General features: G+C 42.9%; 1 protein-coding gene across 1 annotated transcript in view; it reads left to right on the top strand.

Moving 5' to 3' along the window:
* Positions 1 to 4,024: 4,024 nt before the first annotated feature.
* DSG1 (desmoglein 1) overlaps positions 4,025 to 20,473 on the top strand; it is a 32,036-nt gene continuing 15,587 nt past the window's right edge. Inside the window, exons 1-6 of the mRNA XM_079783491.1 lie at positions 4,025 to 4,194; positions 13,842 to 13,877; positions 14,168 to 14,299; positions 15,502 to 15,657; positions 17,743 to 17,887; positions 18,655 to 18,821. Of these exons, the coding sequence (XP_079639617.1) occupies positions 4,150 to 4,194; positions 13,842 to 13,877; positions 14,168 to 14,299; positions 15,502 to 15,657; positions 17,743 to 17,887; positions 18,655 to 18,821 (681 nt within the window). The 5' untranslated portion in view covers positions 4,025 to 4,149. The remainder of the gene's footprint in view (positions 4,195 to 13,841; positions 13,878 to 14,167; positions 14,300 to 15,501; positions 15,658 to 17,742; positions 17,888 to 18,654; positions 18,822 to 20,473) is intronic.

Genomic DNA, 20,473 nt, shown 5'->3' with positions numbered 1-20,473 from the left:
TCTAAAGCAGCCATGTCTATGTGATTCATTTAGGAATAGTCTAATTTTAAACAATGTGAACGAGATCTGGAACCAATACAAGCCCTAGGGACATTAACATAGCACAAGTACCAAAATGTCTCTTTATAGTACCCTTAACATGTTACCTCAACTTCCTCTCGATTTTTAGGATTTATTATTGTTTCACTTATTTTTACACAATTTGAGAGCTGATTAGGATAGACTAGACACACATATAAAATCAGAGGTTCACATATAACATACAAGCATATTGCATGGAAATGTATGAGTCCATGCTATGGGTGCTGTATAGACGGAGGGAGATAGAACAGTCAGTTTAATGAGGCTTAGAAAATTCTAGACCATTACAAACATCACATTGAGTTGAAGATGCTGACTATTTCGTCTTTTATGAAGGCATGACAGCAACCCAAACTGTGAGCAAATGTAGAAATGTGGATGCTTGAGATGTCCTTTAGAATTTGCAGCGCCTTATGAGAGAGAAAAGTCCCTACCCAGGAAAGTCTCGATGCCTGTGAGAAAATCTGTCAGTTTACCAGGGAAGTTCCAAACAAAAAAATACCCCCCAAATTCCATAAAATTTCCAGGAAAGGAGAACTGCTGGGGGCACACTCCATGCCAACGTTCAGAGTGGGCACAGGGCGCAGGAAGGAGGCCGGAGGGAAGCAGCACACGTGAGTAGCACAGTGATGTGGCCGTGTGTGTGAGCTTGCGGATAGGGAGGCTGGAACACGTGAACACGGAAATGAGAGGGCTTCGTGCTGCCTGTGTTCCAAAGCATCTCAACTCGTTAGCATTTGAGAGTGGGATCAGTAAGGAGTCGGGAGAAAGGACTGGACCACCTGAGGTAATAGGAACCCAAAGCAAAGGGAACCCCGAGGTGCTGATGGGAAACTGGGACAGAGCTAGCGTGCCCTCAGTTAGAGAAGGAGTTGAATGTATGAAGAACAGCAGGAGCTGAGGCAAAGAATCAGATAGAAGACGAAAGAACTGTGCAACCACTGGCCACGAGTGGTTACTTAAATTTAAATGAACTAAAATTAAACAAAGTTAAAAATTCAGTTTCTCAGTCACAGCACATTTCAAATGCTCAATAGCCATAGGTGGTTAGAGGCTACCATACTGGGTAGCACCGACAGAGACCATGTCCCCATTTCAGAAAGTTCTATTGGGTGGTGAGGTGCCACGGACATTAAAGTGAGTAGGAAAGAGAAAGCAGCAGAGGAAGGGGTGAAGGAGGAGGGGTTCATAATCTCCCCTTCCCATTTGGGCCCCATAGCATGTGACGGTCAGGACGGCCGCTGCTCTGCGACCCTGGGGTTCCGCCACGCCTCCTCTCGGGGGGGGGGGGGGCTGAGGGGCTGCTGCTTGGGGCTGTTGGAGCAGGGAACTGAGTTAGGGCTGGAGCCAAGGTTGGTCTTGGGTGAAGAGGGCCTGTTGCCACTGAAAAGATGCGAGAGTAGGTTCATGCATCTCTGCTGTCCATTCCTGGGCGTACAATCCTCCTGCTAATATTTGCTCAGACAAGTCATTGTTGGACACTCGCTTTCTTTTTTGTTGTGTTTTTTAATTTTTTTATAGTTTAACAGTCATTCTGTCTTTCTCAACTAATAGGAAATCTGGCCTGTTTCCTTTTATTTTATTACTAGAGGCCCGGTGCATGAAATTCGTGCATGGGGAGGAGGGGTGTCCCTCAGCCCAGCCTGCACCCTCTCCAATCTGGGACTGCTGGCTCCCAACTGCTCGCCTGCCTGCCTTCCTGATTGCCCCTAACTGCTTCTGCCTGCCAGCCTGATCACCCCCTAACCACTCCCATGCCAGCCTGATTGATGTCTATCTGCTCCCCTGCCAGCCTGTTTGCCCCCAATTTCCCTCTTCTGCCGGCCTGGTCACCCCCAACTGCCCTCCCTTGCAGGCCTGGTGCCTCCCAACTGCCCTCCCCTGCTGGCCATCTTGTGGTGGTCATCTTGTGTCCACATGGGGACAGGATCTTTGACCACATGGGGGCAGCCATCTTGTGTGTTGGAGTGATGGTCAATTTGCATATTACTCTGTTATTAGATAGGATAGAGGCCTGGTGCATGGGTGGGGGCCAGCTGGTTTGCCCTGAAGGGTGTCCTGGATCCGGGTGGGGGTTCCCTTGGGGCGTGGAGAGGCCTGGGCGAGGGGCCTGTGGTGGTTTGCAGGCCAGCCACGCCCCCCGGCGACCCAAGTGGAGGCCCTGGTATCTGGGATTTATGTATCTTCTTCAATTGAAACTTTGTAGCCTGGAGCGGAGCCAAGCCTCCTGCTCGCTCTGTGGTGGCAGCCATTTCTGTTGGAATTTATCTATCTTCTATAATTGAAACTTTGTAGCCTGGAGTGAAAGCCTGAGCCGGCCAGGGCTTCAGAAGCTTGGCTTCCTCCATTGCCCGGGGCAACCCTAGCCTCCTGCTCTTCCAGCTCCGTGGCTGCCACCATTTCTGTTGGAATTTATTTACCTTCTACAATTGAAACTTTATAGCCTTGAGTGGAGGCCTTGGCCGGTCAGGTTGTGTGGAAAACTTGGCTTCCTCCATTGCCAGGGAAACCCAAGCCTCCCTCCTGCTCTCTGTGGCTGCAGCCATCTTGGTTGGGGTTAATTTGCATACTCACTCTGATGGGCTGGTGGGTGTGGCTGGTGGGTGTAGTGGAGTAATGGTTAATTTGCATATTGCTCTTTTATTAGATAGGATTAATATCAACCAATTCTTATTATAAGCATACGTATTCACGGCAAGCATGGGCCGCCCATCTCCTTTCCTCTAAGCTCCAGGATGGAGAGCTTGGCGTTCACACCTCTTCTGAGTCACCTTCTCTGTCACATGGCGGCAGTGAAATGACAGTTCTGTAGAAGCTCTGACTAGCCCTCCTTTCGAGGACACTTCTAGCATCCTTCTGATCATGACCAACTTTTACCCAATCCAATCGCTCTTCGGTCCCATCTGCCTCTTGGAATCGCATCGCCTCCCTGCCGCTCACAACATGCATCCGGACATCGCGGGGTGCAGGGCGCATCTCCCAGGGACGCTGTCAGGCGCTGCCTTGCGAGCGTGGCTATTTGTTTCCACGAACCGCAGGCTGCTGGGTCCCCATCTGCGTGTGTGGGCAGCTGCTCTGCAGGCGCTCCCCATGTTCTAATTGGCTCGCTCCCCGGTCCTTGGCTCCGAGCTTGGGAACCGCGCTGACTTCTCACCCACCTCACCTGACGGGCAGCTTTCTGCGCTCCCACTGGCAGGTCGGGCACTGATCCTCACTTAGAAAGTTACCAGCACGGCTTTAATGAGAGGGTTTATTGCTTTCTTTCCCTCTGACCATGACAGTGTACTGTTTCCTACCCCGCTTGGAAAAGGCAACACTTCAAAGAGAGAAGACGTGGTGGGGAGCGAAGATAATCATTTAGAGAGACAAGCAGAGGCTGCCCTGGACGTAGGCAGAGGACCTCGTCATTGTAAGTAGCACAGCCTGCTCGTGTGAACTAATGCTTTAAGTAGCCCTCACTCTTCACATGAGCGAATGGTTTGCCCCACAGAGAACTTGGAAAATGACTGACCATTCTAGCACCCACTGAGAGGGAAAGTTCATGGTTGTCTACTGCGCCTGTGGTCTGGCCATGAGCCCGGGCCTCATGGCCCCTCTGAAGAACAGGAGCTTACATCAGACTGCACCTGCCTTTCTGGCAGGGCGGGAGCTCAGCAGCCGGTGATAGAGCCGAGGCTGGGAAGCCCCTGCCCGCTGCAATCCCTCGGGTCTCTGACTGTCACCGCCTGCCACTGCCACCCGCCCGCAGTGGAGGAGCGAGTCGTCCCTGTCCTCCCGCGAGCGCCTCGCAGCTGGGAGGAGGGTGTGTCCCGCAGCGTTTACCTGCGAGCGATGATGATCTTGTCAAGCATTTTAGAGAGACCAGCCCAGGTTTTAGGGTGGGGATCTAGACTGGTTATACGTACCTGCGGTCCTTCTCCCAGCAAAGGCAGAAACACCTCAAAGCCTGCATGTAAGAACACCTACTGAGAAGTTCTTTTCATCAGCCAGCGGCCCAGTGGGGGAGCAAACCCAGAGAGAAGAGCCAGCAGGCGCCCGGCCTGGATGTAAGAGAGCCCCCCGGCAGCGATGGGCTGGCACCTCGGGACCGCTGCGGCGCTGGTCACCCTCCTGGTGAGTGGCTTCTGCCCAAAACCCTGCGTGACGGTTCACGCTGCAGGCCAGTGTGGGCTTTGCAGAAAGGGCCATTCGGTGTCATTTCTAACCGAGGCCCGTCAAGAGCGTGTTAATGACAAGGTGACTTTATGGGCTAGATTTTTAAACAGTGTTTCTCTCTTTAATTGAAGACTGGAGAGCACAGTAAGGCGTCAGTGTCAACTCGTCATATGTCACCTCTGACATGGAAGTCGCTGCTAAGTCCCTCTGAGAAAACACTGAGTTGGGGGAGTCACCTGCTATGTCACGGCACTTTGCTGTTCAGATTCTCTCCCAGCTGGGCTTCCAAAGCCACGGCACAGGCGTGTCCTGATTTCTAACGTAAACATTTTTTTCATTCTTTTGGCATCTTTGCTGGTAGATTCACTATAATTTTTACAACATAAAAATGGGATCCGTATACATTCAAATCATAGCTGTCTGTGACCGGCCTCACTATCCAATTAACCTCATCGGCTTTATACGTGGCTGGGGTCCATATCTCTAATATCGAGACCCCACACTGCTTCACTCTGAATTTATTTAAAACAATTTTTACTTAAAAAAAATGACATTATGGGAGATTTAGAAATGACATAGTATGGGACGGTAGGGCTATAATTAAGAAATAAGTATAATTATTACAATACTAGTTCTTGCTCCTGGAAAATCACTAATGACTATGATATACAAGCTGTACATTGATGATCAGACAAATGGAATGAAATGTTTTATCACTAATAACTTACACGTTACTAGTTTTCTCTTGTTAAAGACAACCCTCAGTACAGCGCCAATGTGTTGCCTCAATTTCACCGATGTCAAACATTTTTGAATCGCAGTCTAACAGTAAAAGGTTAATGTAACCCACAGAGCAAGTGCTGCTTAAATCGCAATCCAATTTGGCAGGATGTGTGTGGTGCTGTGGTTCATATTTGTCTCTACTTGCTTAATTTTCAAACTGGATTGCTGGGTTTCATAATAACAAGTTAGATCTTTGATTCAAAGCATGCTGGTTAGTTTTAGTTCCGTTTATTAATTAAGATATGTCACCATCAGTGGATTTCACTGCCAATGAGCATCAATAAGCTGTAGCATTAGCACCAGTTGCCCTTTTTTCCCTGTGATTTTATGTCAGGTTGCCCTTTAAGCGTGAGCTCTATTCCATGGATGTTTTAATGGATCTTTAGGGTCAGGTGATCTCATAACCTGGGATGTGACAGGGATTAATGAGTGTTATGCAGTACGTCATTTGAACATAGGAGCATTTGTACATTGTGAAATGATAAAATACTTTATTTTTCATTTCATAGCAATTTGGTCTATTAAGTCCTATGATACAGTTGATTCAAGGTTTATTCATTGAATAACTTTCATTGAATCTGTAAGATACGTTATTTCATTATTTTATGATTATTTTTAATTAATTACATCCTATAAAGTTTCTTTAAACAGTCCCTTTCCAATTAGTCATTCTTCAGTATAATGTATCATTTTATCCAAATGTGTCCTTATTGAACTTTCTCTCCTTGGAGAGGTTTCTGGACATTTGTATTTTATTTTTTGAGTCTTGATAGGTTTCTTTTGTGTGGATTATTTGTTTATTCATTTATTTGTTTGGTTTTTGCCATATTTTACTTTCGAATCAACCAAGTTTCTCATGTGCCTTGTGAAAATTATTTTTCAAAGTACTTATTCTATGGTGAATTAAAATGCTTCACTTTTACATTATTATAACACTTTTATAAAACACTTCACTTTCTAAGGTTTGTAAAAATTACAATTCCTTTTTGCTACTGGTTTCACCAAATATTCAGATAAATGTCCTTTGGAGTTATGCAGTCTATGTTTGCTTTGAAATACTCTTTTTCTGAAAATTAACCACCACCATAGCCAATTCTTCCCCTTACCTGTCTTCTGGCCTCGCTGTGAATGTTTGCTCTTACAAAAGGAAGGAAGGAAGAAGGGAGGGAGGGAGGGAGGGAGGGAGGGAGGAAGGAAGGAAGGAAGGAAGGAAGGAAGGAAGGAAGGAAGGAAGGAAGGAAGGAAGGAAATTCTGTAAAGTCTTTACATCCTCCTCTGTTCCACGTTGATAAGTGAAAGCCTGCGGAAGGAAGCCTAGTTGGACGATTCTGAAAGCCCTTAAGACATCTGGACTGGTGGTCTCTTTAATGCAAGTCCATGTGAGAGCTGGGCAGCCGTCTGCTCAGTACACCCAAAGGGATAGACCTTGTTGAAGTTAGCGGGTTAGCTCTGGAGAATGAAGATGAAGAGCCTGCTCTTAGCGACCAACATTGCTACAGGGTGACTCCATTACTTAGGCCAGTCTCTGGGACAGACAAGAGCTTACACCTGTTATAACACGGCGAGCCAAATAAATGTTATTGGTTCTGCATTTATTTTTCTTTCCTTTTTGTTTCCATGATATCAGTGTGTGGAGGGGTATTCTAGGCCAGAGAACAGTGTTACTTATGCATCAACATAAGAAGTCTCTTAGGATGGTTGTAACCATGGTATGAGGTGTGGCATTGTCACTGTGTATGGGAAAGCAAACTAGAACCAGTAGAGTTTTTGTAGTCCTAATGATTTCTAAACATTACGTGTAACTTTGCCAGGTCCAATCAATGCACTTTCAAGGAGTCTTTTTCTATAAAGGCCAACTTCCGCAGCAACGAACGCAAATAAACCATTCTTTGGTGCCAAGAATGATCCTGTTTCTTCGGTACATCACATCAGCCTAGCTCCGTGGTCGGCAAACTGCAGCTCGCGAGCCACATGCGGCTCTTTGGCCCCTTGAGTGTGGCTCTTCCACAAAATACCACGGCCTGGGCGAGTCTATTTTGAAGAAGTGGCGTTAGAAGAAGTTTAAGTTTAAAAAATTTGGCTCTCCAAAGAAATTTCAATCGTTGTACTGTTGATATTTGGCTCTGTTGGCTAATGAGTTTGCCGATCACTGGCCTAGCTTCTTCTCTTTCCATGGTTAATATTTCCTCTAAAAAAAACAAACAAACCTGCAATCACCTGATAAACTAACTCCACTCTTTCAACTTAGCGGGAGGTATTTAGTATTTAAGTAGGCATTTATCTGAGTATTTCTCAGCACTCACGCGAAAATACACAAAAAATAATAGAGGGGTGGGCAAAAGTAGGTTTGCAGTTGCATGTGAAACAGTTTATTCTTGAATTGTTATTGACTCATTATTGTATTATTTATTTGTATCACAACTGTAAGCCTACTTTTGCCCACCGCTGCATATGCTTTATTACATATGGAGTTATTTATTACATAATTCATCAGCTTGTTTGACCTGGACATCTTCAATCCCCATAACTGCTTACTGATGCGAGCACAGGGGAGAGCTAGCACACTGCTACACACTGGACAGAAGACAAGCACCCAGGGGCGTCCTTATGCTTTCTTGAGCAGAGATTGCGATGATACGTATTACAGATATTAGCATTCCAATAAACTTTTTTCTAGAAAATGAAGAGGTGTTTCTGCTCGCCTGTTTAGTAAAATTTGCAAACTGAATTGAACAAGATCATTGCCATTTACACGGCGCTCTCGACTGCAGGTTTCCAACACATTTAGGACCAGCATCTCCTTTCGCCTTAGGCAAAGGGGATGGGTAAATGTCTCACCATTTAATTGGCTTTCGTTGCCACCCAGTCGAACATGGCGCCATGCCTGGGTTAGGCAACAGAAAACCCAACGCACGGGACAAGGCTGCCCTGATGAATCTGAAGGCTTGGCCCTCAGGGCCAGGAGACACCTATTTCACAAGGCTCCTGAGTCTAGAACAACAGCCTGCTGTCCACCCCCAAAGCACCTGAATTCTGGCAACTCTTTCTTCCCTGCGCATTCCCAAAGGGTGGCCGATCTCCCTGTCCTGAGAGGCACTGCCTGGGGGGGACAGGAGGCATGCTGGGCCGGCAGCTAGACGGCCACGCTCCATCAATGAGGGAACTCCCTTCCAGAACGCTGGGGCACGCCACCCCCGATGACTATGCTGGGCATGCAAGTTCCTTTCGTGGCCTCCGACAGGGCCAAGTGGTTTAAATGCCAGTGGCTGCTGATCCTGCCCTCAACTGTCTGTGAGGACAGAGCCCCGTGCTCCACACTTGTCCACTGTGAAGCCACATCCCCTGACGAACGGCTGCTGCTGCTGCAGCTCCCTGACTGTGAACTGGGGAGGGAGCTTGTGGCTCACTGGCTTTGCACCTTCCACAGTGCTGTGCGCCCATGCCAGAGGGCGCCAGAGGTGTCCAATCTCACAGCGTGGAGGCGTCAGGAGGGAATTTGGGGATAGTTTATATTTCCCTTCCCTCACACACTCCAAAAACATGTCAGGGTATTAAACATGGAAATCATCATGTTGAGGTTCCCTAGCACTTTTTAAATGGTGTATTATTACATTTATTTTACATTTCATCTAAGGCTTACTTACCATAATACTTATAGGGTTTAAGCTCCTTAAAGGTCTTATTACAGCCTTGGATCCACATAATACACATCTACACTAATAAAAGAGAAAGATATAAATTGACCATACCTCCGCAATGCCCACCAGCCAATCAGGAGTGAGTATGCAAATTAACCCAGCAAAATGGCAGATTAATTTGCATACGCAGGCATGGAGTGAAGACTGAAGACTGAAGGCTCCACTGAAGGCTGAAGGCTTGGCTCTGCTGCGGCCCAGGTCCCAGGTGCCGGAGGAAAACTGGTGCCGGCAGTCAAGGGAAGGAAGGCCTATTGCACGAATCTTTGTGCAACAGGCCTCTAGTTCAATATATATTTGTCAAATAAGTAAATGAACCAATGAACAAATAAAATAATTCAACCTATTCAGAAATCAACTCCGGACTAGTAGGTTTTGTGCAAGTAATGCACAGGAAAGACAAAAGAGGACGTTTTTTAAAGAAGCAAGTTGCTATATTTTAGCTTCGTCTCAAGTTCATTCTCGTGGTGGCGATAAGAGTTATACATTAGGACTTAATGCTTAACAAAAACTGTCAAGTAACTGGAAGACCAACTCACAAGTATGAAATGGAAGAGGTTTTCCTCGAAAAAATTATAAATTACTACTTTCAAGGCCATTTTTTTACATACAAAGAAATGTAAAACTCAGTATTAAAAGAACCAAAAATGAGTATAATTAGAGAATCATTGAAATTAACATCAATTTTGTATTCTGTGGTTGTTGGTGTTTTGTGTGTGTGTGTGTTTGGTTGTTTGTTTTGTTTATTTATATGTGGATTGGCTTCTAAATTAGAGATGAAAGGAAGAGTCATTGAGGAGTCACTTCAAGTGATTTCTTTATTGCTCTTAGAATTTTGGGATTAAAAAAAGGCTTTAGTCTCATATACAAATGAGGAAGCTGAGGCACAGAATGGCTGAGTGACTTACCCAATGCCCATATTCAGTAGGCAAGAGAGCTGAGATGTGCTCAGTAAGCTTGAGAGCCCTGTATTCATCTCTAATAAATCTCCTTCACAGCCTCCTTAGAATGTATTCCCAAGTTATTTCAGAATCCAAACTACTCCCCCAATTACCAGAAAAATAACTTCACCCTTACTCGAGGGACAGAGTCTGGACCATCCAGGATGATGTCCTTCAATTTCCCTCTCCTAATCCATTGATTTTAACCTCCATCTCCTCACTCTTCCCCACCCTCTGTCTTCAGAGCCCTTTCTTTCTGCGGACCCCCTCCTGGCCATCACAATACCTCCAGGCAATGCTTTCTCAACCTTCCCTGCTTCAACTCAAAATCTCCTCCTCTCCCTTCTCGGCCTTCAAAAATCCGCATCTCCCTCTCCCCAAATACCTCCTTGGACACAGTCTAATGCTGCTACTGCTTCTGTTTCCTTATACCACCAAGTCTCTCCCAGAAAAGTGGCACCCTTATGTCCTCTTCTCTAGCTTGTCAGTCAGGGAGAGCTTGTTCCACCCAATTGAAGGCTTTCTCCTGAAGATCACAGAACTCCTGAAGGTCACAGAAAACCTCAGGATTTTCTCAGGATTCACTCTGCTCACCCTTTTTTTTATATCATCGGACCCATGTTCACACTATATCTGCCTTTCAGTTCTCCCTTCCTTTGATAACCATGGCATTGCATTGTATTTTCCTCCTATTTCGTTGGCCACTTCTTTTCTCCCTCTTTTGCTGTTTCTTGTTTATTGTCATTGTTCCCAGTTACATAAATAGAGGAATTCCCCTGGTTTCATCCTCAGCCACGAGCTGTTGCTTTGCTGTGTTCTCTACTTTGGGGATCTCAAATTCTCCCACGATTGAAACCATCTTACCTGAGCAGGTGCCTCTCAAATCTGTGTATCAGGCCCGAACTATTGTTCACGGTGCTGACACATATTTCAATCGCTGAACATCTTCCCCGGGCATATCTCTAGCATCTAGGTTTGTTCTAACCTGCCAAATCCTGCTTCTGCCTTGCTCCTGATCGCCAGGTTTCCAGCTGCCCCCGCCCGAGACTCTTCCCTCCCTTCACGCCCACATCCCACCTTTTCTCAGACCCCGCGGATTTCAATCAAGCACTATCTCTCCTTTGATCTTTCCCCGTCTCTTCCCACTGCCCCTGCTGCTCCCCATCCCTGGACTGACGTGATGCAGAAACTCAACTGCTCCTGGCCTGTAATCGCTGCCTCTTCCCACTGCCTCCCATCCACTGCTGTCGGTCATCTTTTAAATTCACAATTTTAGCATCCATTTCCCATGATCAAGAAACTTGAATATTTTCCTATTGCACACAGGGATTTGGTGTTAGAATTTGAAAGGTAACTGTATATAATCCAGGCAACTCCTGTCATTTTATGAATGAGAAAACTGAAGCTCAGAGAATTTAGGAAGTACATTGAAAGTTTTCTGACCGTACCAAATGCTCTTTTTATCTCTTTATTTTGCCTTTCAAAGTCAAAGAGTGACTATGTTTCAGAGATTACTTTAGACTGAGCAAAAGGCAATATGGTTATGTCCACACAACATATTTTTAAGCAGACCCGGCAGTTTTTTAATTACTAATCTAATTAAGAGCCTGACGGTATGGTGAAACCTGCTTGGTCTTCTGCCTAAGCTGCGTCTCGTGGGAAAAATAATGACCCAGCTTCATCAAGTCAGAAGGTTAGTCATCTGGCCAGTTCTCCAAAGCAAACAGCGCACTGACACTTCATGTGCGGAGGAAGTGCCCGGCAGATAACAGGTGAACACACAATCGGTAGCTGTGAAGAAATGGCAGGCAAATAAGGTGCCTCACCCCCCACCCAGCACCCACAAACCAGAGGACCAAGCGCTCATGAGTTCAAGGTAGCAAGAAGCACACAGCTGCATTAACTTGGGTTCATCTCCGCACCCAGGTCGGATTCTACAACGCCATTTCAGTTCCTTCTCAAAACCATGTAGGCCATTTACTTTTCTTACACACACACACACACACACCAGTATTACTATTATTGTTGTTATTATTGTATATAATATGAGATTAGATTCCTAATCACAAGGATAATATGAGATTAAAATCAGGATTTTTTTTGAATTCTCAAAATTGTAATGTCAGTCATCTGTAGTATATTTTCTTTTGTTTACGTGAAATAGGCTATCTTGCACTTAATTGTAAAACCCATCCCTAAGCACAAATTTAGACTGAATTGTATTGGATTGTAGTTAGCCATAAATTAATATGGAAACCTCAATTTCCTCATCTGTAAAGTGAAGGTAATTATAGTATTGACCACATGTACTTGTGAAGATGCATTGCATGGGTTTCTTTAAACATGTTGTCCAGTATTTAGTTATCATTTAGGGAATTGTAATGGTGATAATGATCATGATTAACATTAAATATATACCATGAGTATGTAACTCCTATAATAAAAATATTATAATTTTAAACTACTCATATTAACCATAATATAAAGTTTCTTGAATTATCAATTATGATGATTTTTAAAAATGTAAACAATAAAATTTTATTTTTAATTTAATGGTGAAGTTAAAATTCACTATAAAAAGTAATTTACTATATTTTCAAATTACTATTATATATCAGTATTTTTTAAAATACAAACCATAATTTTATTTTATGAGTAACACAGATAAAGCCTGTTTGCAATAACAGTTTTCATACTTTGCAAGTCTAACAAAAGTTCAAGGAGAAGTTAAAAATGTCCTATTTAGGCAGAAATACGAACTAAAGATTGACGCTGTATTTACTAATTCTAAGTGCAATTTAAAACTTAATAAATGCAAACTAGCCTTCAAATTCACACCTAATTTTCAGATAGATATTTACAATGTCTTAAGTATATTGATATATTAAATGTATTACAGAAGTGTTTGTGTTTTTAGAAATGCCTCAAATCGTTCGTAAAGATCAAGGCCGGCCTGAGCTGGGCCTGCAGCCTCTGCTTGGCTCGCTCCCCACTGATGCAGGAGGAAAGGCGATGGAGGCTGCCTGCCCAGCAATTTGCCCCACACCCCGAAACCCCTCTCCTGGCCATGGAAGGAGGCACTCGCATCATCTATTGTCTAGTGCGAGCAGTAAAACATCCAACATGAGCTCATTTTTTACACAGAGAAAACGATTTGCTTTTATTTTAGAACTTTATAGTCTCACTAGAGGCCTAGCATGCGATTGAAATCGCGTGAGGAGGCACCCCGCGGGGGGCCGGGACCCGCGCCTGACCCGCGTAGTGCCGGCCGCATTGTGTCCGCAGGGGTGGGGGCAGGCGCTCCTGTGTGTTGTGTCTCTGCTCCGGCCCGCCCGCCGCCCCAGCCTCCCCATGGCCGCTGGGGCTGGGGGCGGCACGCAGTCCCCTCCGCCCATCTGGCGTGCAGCTCCTCCTGAGCGGTCGTGACACCCGGTTAATTAGCATATTCCCTGTTTATATAGATGATAGATAGATAGATAGATAGATATAGATATAGATATAGATATAGATATAGATATAGATATAGATATAGATATAGATATAGATATATACATAGATATACATAGATATATATATAGATATAGATATTTCCAAGCAAGTACAAAACTTACCATCTTAAGATTTTTCAAGAATAATAGAAAAGCATCCATTTAGAAGTGGAATGTGAAGAAGCAAATATTTTGGAAGCTCTCTGGACACTTTCTGCTTTGTATTCTTTCTTCACCCCCAAACATTTTATTCCTATTTCCACCTGGGACCACTCAGATGCTAATATTGTAGTCAAAACTTTTAGTGCCATAACGTATTGTTGAACATCCCCAGCTCTTCAGGCACAAGGTTTACTAAGAGAACCCAAGTTTCCAGCCCTCATCCCCACTGGCTTATAGCTTCAAACGTCCCAGCTCATATGATTACAAGTATCTGCATAGGATAGAATTTATTTTTTAAAAAAAGAGGTTAAAAATAAAAGTAACTAAAAAAAGGAGAGCAAAATTGAAAAGTAAAAACCAAAAGAAAAAGAATCCTTAAGATCATTATCAGACCTGAGAGATAAGCCGGTGCCCCTGCTATCCAGACTGAGGAAATAATTTTACTGACGCAGATTTGACTTTTTAGTGATTTGATAACATAAACTGTAAAGCATTTGGTTAAAAATTAACTATTGTGTTTATCTTATTTTTTATAGGTGTTGGTGGAAGTTAACAGTGAATTTCGAATCCAGGTAACATATAGCAAATTTACTTTTTTCAAATTAAAAACAAAGAAAATGCTTTGGGAGTAACAACATACCCCTGTGCCTCACCCCCCCCCCCCCCCCACACACACACACAAAAATCATCTTTATAAGTAGAGTTAGTGTTGAGCTAAAGTTAACGGAGAATCAAAATTACCCATCTTCCCAAAGAAGCACCCTTTCTGACCTTACAGTGACCCCTCCCACAGATTCTTTAGTGGAATGTGAATTCTGAATAAAAGTTAATAGGTACCATTCCTTCCCCCTGCCCGTTCAAGGTCAGAGATTACAGCGCTAAGAATGGCACCATCAGATGGCACTCCATCAGGAGGCACAAGCGCGAGTGGATCAAGTTCGCTGCAGCCTGCCGGGAAGGTGAAGACAACTCAAAGAGGAACCCGATAGCCAAAGTAAGTTTCAACCCCCAAAACGGCAACTCGGCAATCAAAATGGATGACGGTAACGTTTCCAAAGACCCTGCCCTTTACGTAGTTTAAGGACACATCTCACTGAGAAGTCATGATAGAAGACAGAATAACCGTCATTCAGATCATGAAAGTTGAAGCCATTAAAGAGATAAATTAAGAAATGTAGGCAGTCAGGTAAATGGTTAAACATTGACTCGCCTTACTGGTGAAATTAATACACAATCATGTGCTACCCCAGGCTCTGGATTTTAAAAATATAGTGCGTTACCACTCATCATATTTACAGGAACAATTTCAACATGTGCTCTCTCTACCTCACAATCTGTTTGAATTAAATTCCACTTTTGGCTTGTTTATGAACATTCACAATGTACCTTTTTTCAAAAAATTTTTCTCCTTTCACTTTCCCTTACATGTCTTTATTCACACACACACACACACACACACACACACACACACACACACACACAGGCACAGTCAGAAACAAACCCACACACGGATTCACTCATATACAAATATATATCCCTACACAGGCAAACGTAACACTTTCACTTAGATACACACAGAGACACTCCCCATACAACACTTTATTCCAACGAACAGAGTCCTGGTTTCTGGAACCATTTCTTTGGGGTGCTCTCTTTACTTTTCTGCTAGGACTACCTCCCCAATTTCAGAATCAAGAGCTTTTCCATGTAGTCAGGTATCTTTTGTTACCCACCTAAGTCCACCTCAACCTTCACATTTGAAATGGAAGATCAAAGTTACATAATGACAACATTGGCCAGCTCCTCAAGAGGGCAAGGACTTCCCTACTCTAGACCGATAACAGCACAGAGCCTGAAAATCATACCGTCAAACTGGAAATGCTGAATGAATGAATGAATGAATGCATTCATGAATGATGATTGCATAGACAGATATATTAGGGTGATATTTTACTTTTTTATTATTTGGTAAAAATACAATTGAATGTCTTCTATTACATTATCAGTTACCACTGAAAAATACTAGCACTATAACCATACCACTATCTAGGAAAATAATTCTCTACTTCCAGAATTTCCCCCAAATAAGTGGGATATCAGGACAGTCAATAACTCTCTAAAAAGACAGCTATTACATGTGAAACATAGCAGGTTTTTTTGCATCCTGAAATAATTTCACTTGTGCTCTTTTTGCAGATTCATTCAGATTGTGCTAAAAACCAGCAAGTTACATACCGCATCTCTGGAGTAGGAATTGATCAACCACCTTTTGGAATCTTCGTTATCAATCAAAAAACTGGTGAAATTAACATAACATCCATAGTGGACCGAGAAGTCACCCCGTTTTTCATTGTAAGTGGGTGCCGTGTCAATATACATTGAGTGGCCTGATTATTATGATCTCTGAATGCATAATAATCTGGCCACTCAGAGTGTGTGTGTGTGTGTGTGTGTGTGTGTGTGTGTGTGTGCGTGTGTGTGTATTAGAGGCCCGGTGCATGAATTCGTGCATGGGTGGGGCCTGGCCAGCCTGGCCAGGGGGAGGGGACATGGGTGGTTGGCCGGCCTGCCTGCTGGTCAAACTCCTGGTCGAGGGGACAGTTTGCATATTAGCCTTTTATTATATAGGATATACACTGAATGGCCAGATTATTATGCATTCAGAGATCATAATAATCTGGCCACTTAGTGTATATATTCAGGTCTAAATTATTTGGAGAATATCTGAAGCTCAGCTCATACTTGATTTGATTTCAAGAGTCTCAGAATTGGGCATTTTTTGGTTGTCTCTTAATTCATGAGCAACTATGACCCCAGAGACACACAGGGAAGACAGAGAGACAGAGGGGCGTCTCGCATGAGCGCCTTAGGAAAAACGCTAGCCTCCGGTCTGGGCCACTGGCAAGCTCGAGCATTTGCTAGAAGGGAACGTGCTCAGTGTTTACTTTCTGTCTTTAATTAAGTTGGGAATGTTGGTCCCCTCTAGCTCCAGGGCCTAGGGGTGATTCTGTAGGCGCCACGGGAGCCCTTCCTGAGTGAGCGTGCTTGAGTATAAACACACACTGCTCAAGCTCCCGGAGCACAGAATGTGCCTTGGAAAGACTTCAGTTCCTCCTTACCCGACTCTTCCTCTCTTCTCTACTAGCTGTGACAAAGTGTAAGTGCTTGCTCTTCCAACCCTTAACCTCATTTCTATTTTAAGCAGCTGACCTCGTGACCAACTTCATTACAAAAATCTGAGGCTCTTCACCACAAACTCCTACAATTAATTCTCTCCGCCTGCTCAGAAATGTTCCAAAAGCAAGATGCATTTTCTGATTTCTCCAATATATCTCACGAGTTCCCATTGTCCCATAATTACCTAGTTCTTCAAGAACCTTCTTGTACAACTTTGTTTTTTCATGTATCCTGCTGTCCTGTGAGTTGCTCCCATCGTGGTCAACACTTGTTAATACTTAAAATTAAAAATAAAGAAATAGGCGCTGGCTGGGTAGCTTAGTTGGCTACGCATCATCCTTATATATACCAAGGATTTCAGGTTCCATAACCAGTCAGGTCTCTCTCTCTCTCTCTGTGTCTCTCAATCTCTCTCTCTCTCTTCCTTCCTCTATCTCTCTAGAATCAATAAATAAAACTGTTTTAAAAAGTAAAGAAGGACAACCTGTCTGGATTTTGTAACCTCTTCTATTAAAACACTATCAACCCATATCCAAAAATACCTTCCATGGTCATCTATGTTTGCTGCTTTCACTCTCACTGCTTGTCTGTATTCCCAAGACTATTTTAATTCTTTAGTCTTCTATTCCAAATATATATTACTGCCTTATTTCCCACAATGTTTTCCCCAAAACCTTCTAAATCAGCATGCCAGCCTATTAACTTTGGTTAAAGCATAATGGGTTTTTAAATGAAATATATCAAAATAGGTAAAATAGTACACATTCATTTATGTATACGTCTGGTAATAATAACAATAGCAAAAACACCCATCCCCCACCTAGATTGTGAATGCGACATTTCTTGGAAGCCCCACGTGACTCTCCTTTACCACAGCCTCAACCCCCCATAGCCCCTCTTCCCAATTTCAAACGATGCTTTTCATCCCTTTGCTTCTTCCCTTAATGAATCCCTTTGCCGGGAACACCCTGCTAATCCCCAGCTTGAAAACCTCTTTTAAGATTGATCTCAGTCATTCCATCCCCTATGATGTCATACTATTGTTGCTCATCCTTTTGTAACTGATCATGTTACCTTTTCTTAAGCGGTATTTTGAGTACAGGTGTGCCACCCTTGTTGATTATAAGTACTGCTGTGCTACCTCTCCAGTGGGAAATAAAGTCTTATTTTTCTTTTAGCTACACAGTGCCTAGTAGAGCGTCCAAAGTAAAAACTCAGTATTTGTGGCATCATATCATTATTCCTTTTTTCTTCTTCTAGATCTACTGCCGGGCTCTGAATTTACAGGGCCAAGATTTAGAGAGGCCCCTGGAGCTCCGAGTCCGGGTTTTGGACATAAATGACAACCCTCCAGTATTTTCTATGTCTAGTTTCCTAGGACAGATAGAAGAAAACTCTAATGCAAGTAAGTAGTCAACTTTCTGAAATAAACAAGAATATATGGGCTTCCAGATCATTCTTAACAGCCAGTCCGCTAGAAGCTAAATTATGTCAATGCACCACATCACCAATGTAAGAGGTAATTCTAGAAAAGCAAGCAGAAGACAGAGGCATGAGGAAGTCTCCATAAAGGTTTCCCTTCCACTGGGGAAGCAGCTTCGTTGGTCACAGGCAACAAGCAGCTCCAAAACAATGAGAGGAATTCTCTCTTGTGACTCTCATACCGGCTCTGCAGTAGATTCCTAAGGGAACATTCCAAAAGGACTTGGCACGGTGGGGCAGGGGCCCTGGGAAGAGAATGGAGCCTCCCAGCTGACTGCTCTGAAGGGCAATCCCATCCACTCTCATTCATACTGCTTCTCCCCTTTCTTTCACTAGAAAGTGCTGTGTTAGTTGAGAAACAGTTAGTCTGGCCTTAATATCATTTTGTTTCACCACAAAAGCCGTAAAAAGAAATCATTACACTAGAATAAGAAATGGAAAGGCAGAATAAAGCATTTCATTGTTTCCTAACTACCAGTAATATCTAGGTTCTTGGATGTGAACTTTTTCTCAATGTAAAGGTAAAGAAAGGAGCTAAGATATGAATATGTCGAAGAAGTAGAAAACAAAAATGGTAGAGTGCACATTATGTGAACCAACTAACCTAACCTCTTCTTGCAAAAGTAATTATAAACAATAAGAAAAATACATACAAACTGTCCACTTGCAACCCATTCTCCTTGATTCTAGATACGCTGGTGATGAGACTCAATGCTACCGATGCAGACGAACCCAATAATTTGAACTCAAAAATCGCCTTTAAGATCATCAGCCAGGAACCTTCTGATTCACCCATGTTTATTATCAACAGATACACTGGAGAAATTCGGACAATGAATAACTTTCTAGACAGAGAGGTAATTTCTTTTTCTTCTAATGGGTTGTTAGTTCATAGGAACTGAATCTAAAAGCAAGAGTACCTAAGTAAGAAAAAAAAGGAAACTATATTTAAAAAATTTAGTTACATAACCTTTTCACATAATGGTAATGACATAAAAAGCCTTTAAAATGAAAATATGGGGATTCCTCACATACATTTTATATTCTTGTGTTTCATTTAATCTTACTTAGGATTTGCCTTAAGTTGAGAAAACTACATTCTGAGAGTACATAAAAATATGCATAGCAGTAGAGGCAAAAGCTCCGTTTTATGAAAAAAGTGAGTTCTCTAGTGAAATAAATTTAAAAGACATTTGCTCTTCTAGCCCCCATCTTGGTGAGTCAGTGCATGCAAACGTGGTCGAGGCTCCACGAGTTTTCACAGGCTAGAAAACTTGTTTCTCTTTCTTTAACCCGGCACATCCTAAGCTCATTTGACAACAGAAATCTTTGTTTTCTTCCTATGCTGCAGCTGCTGACAACCCACTGATTACTCTGGGAAATTAATCGCAGAAACAGAATGATAGAAATTAAATAACTTCCAGATCAATCTTTTCATTTATGAATAAGAAAACAATTAGTGAGTGTTACCAAATTAGAATCACCATTACATGGTTTCTATCATGCCATGTGGTCCCATAACTTAATGTAAAAAATCAACTTTTCATTATTTTAAAATAGAATATAGCTAACCTGCATGTACTGTAAGAATATACATGAGAAAGTGTTATTTTCTAATTAATACTCAATTAAATTTTATTTTAATAATTATAGTTATTTAAAAATTACAAACTCCTATTGATGACCTGGAGGTTTAGGATAAATCAGATTATTTCTACACTCTTTAATTATCTAAATGCCATCAGTTTCTAGGTAACCTCTCTTTTTATACTTGTTTGAAAGTTACTATCAGAAGAAATTGACTACTTAGCTCTTTCTTGAACTTTCTTAAAGAACCCAATGAAACTCCTTTCATGTCTAAAGAGTTTTAGCAGTGAGAGCTCTAAACAGTAAGGAAAAAACTCCAGATATTCTTAACCAGGCGTCCATGGAGAGACCTCAAGATGTCTCTAACTATGACGCCTCTAAGATCGTATCGCGGTTTTAAATGAGAAAGCAAATATGCTTGTGTCTGGAGGAGTCACAGCTTTTACCAGCTTCTGAAAATGGAAGCACCATTGAGTAGAATCAAGGAGCTAGAACATCCATAATTCCACTGCCACAACCTGCCGCCCCCAGAAATGCAAACCATCTGGGTCTCTTTATTCTTGCACATCAGGGACTGGTTATGAAAGATATGGAACTGTCATGCCAAAATTCTTGGTAAACTTTCAACTCTTCCCTCCTGATCGTTTCGACCCAATTTGCCCTTCAGAAACGTTTTCAAATTCTGAGCAAAAACATAAGGAATGAGACTTTTAAAGCATGTTGCTTCTTTTCAATGAGGCGGAAGAAGCATTTGAGGGACTCGACGTGGTGTCTTTCATGTTGATTCATGTGAGATATATGAGTTTTCAATGATCGGTGGTACCCTATCACCACCATAGATTTATGTAAATCATGAGCCAACGTTTTAAAAGAACTCTGCATGAGACAGAATAAAGACTGTCTATGCCAACTGTGATATTGT

This window comes from Cnephaeus nilssonii, assembly GCF_951640355.1.
Source record: "Cnephaeus nilssonii genome assembly, chromosome: 11".
In the NCBI taxonomy this organism is placed as follows: Eukaryota; Metazoa; Chordata; class Mammalia; order Chiroptera; family Vespertilionidae; genus Cnephaeus; species Cnephaeus nilssonii.
The sequence above is the reverse complement of the archived record's forward strand: the minus strand, read 5'-3'. Positions and strand labels throughout refer to the sequence as shown.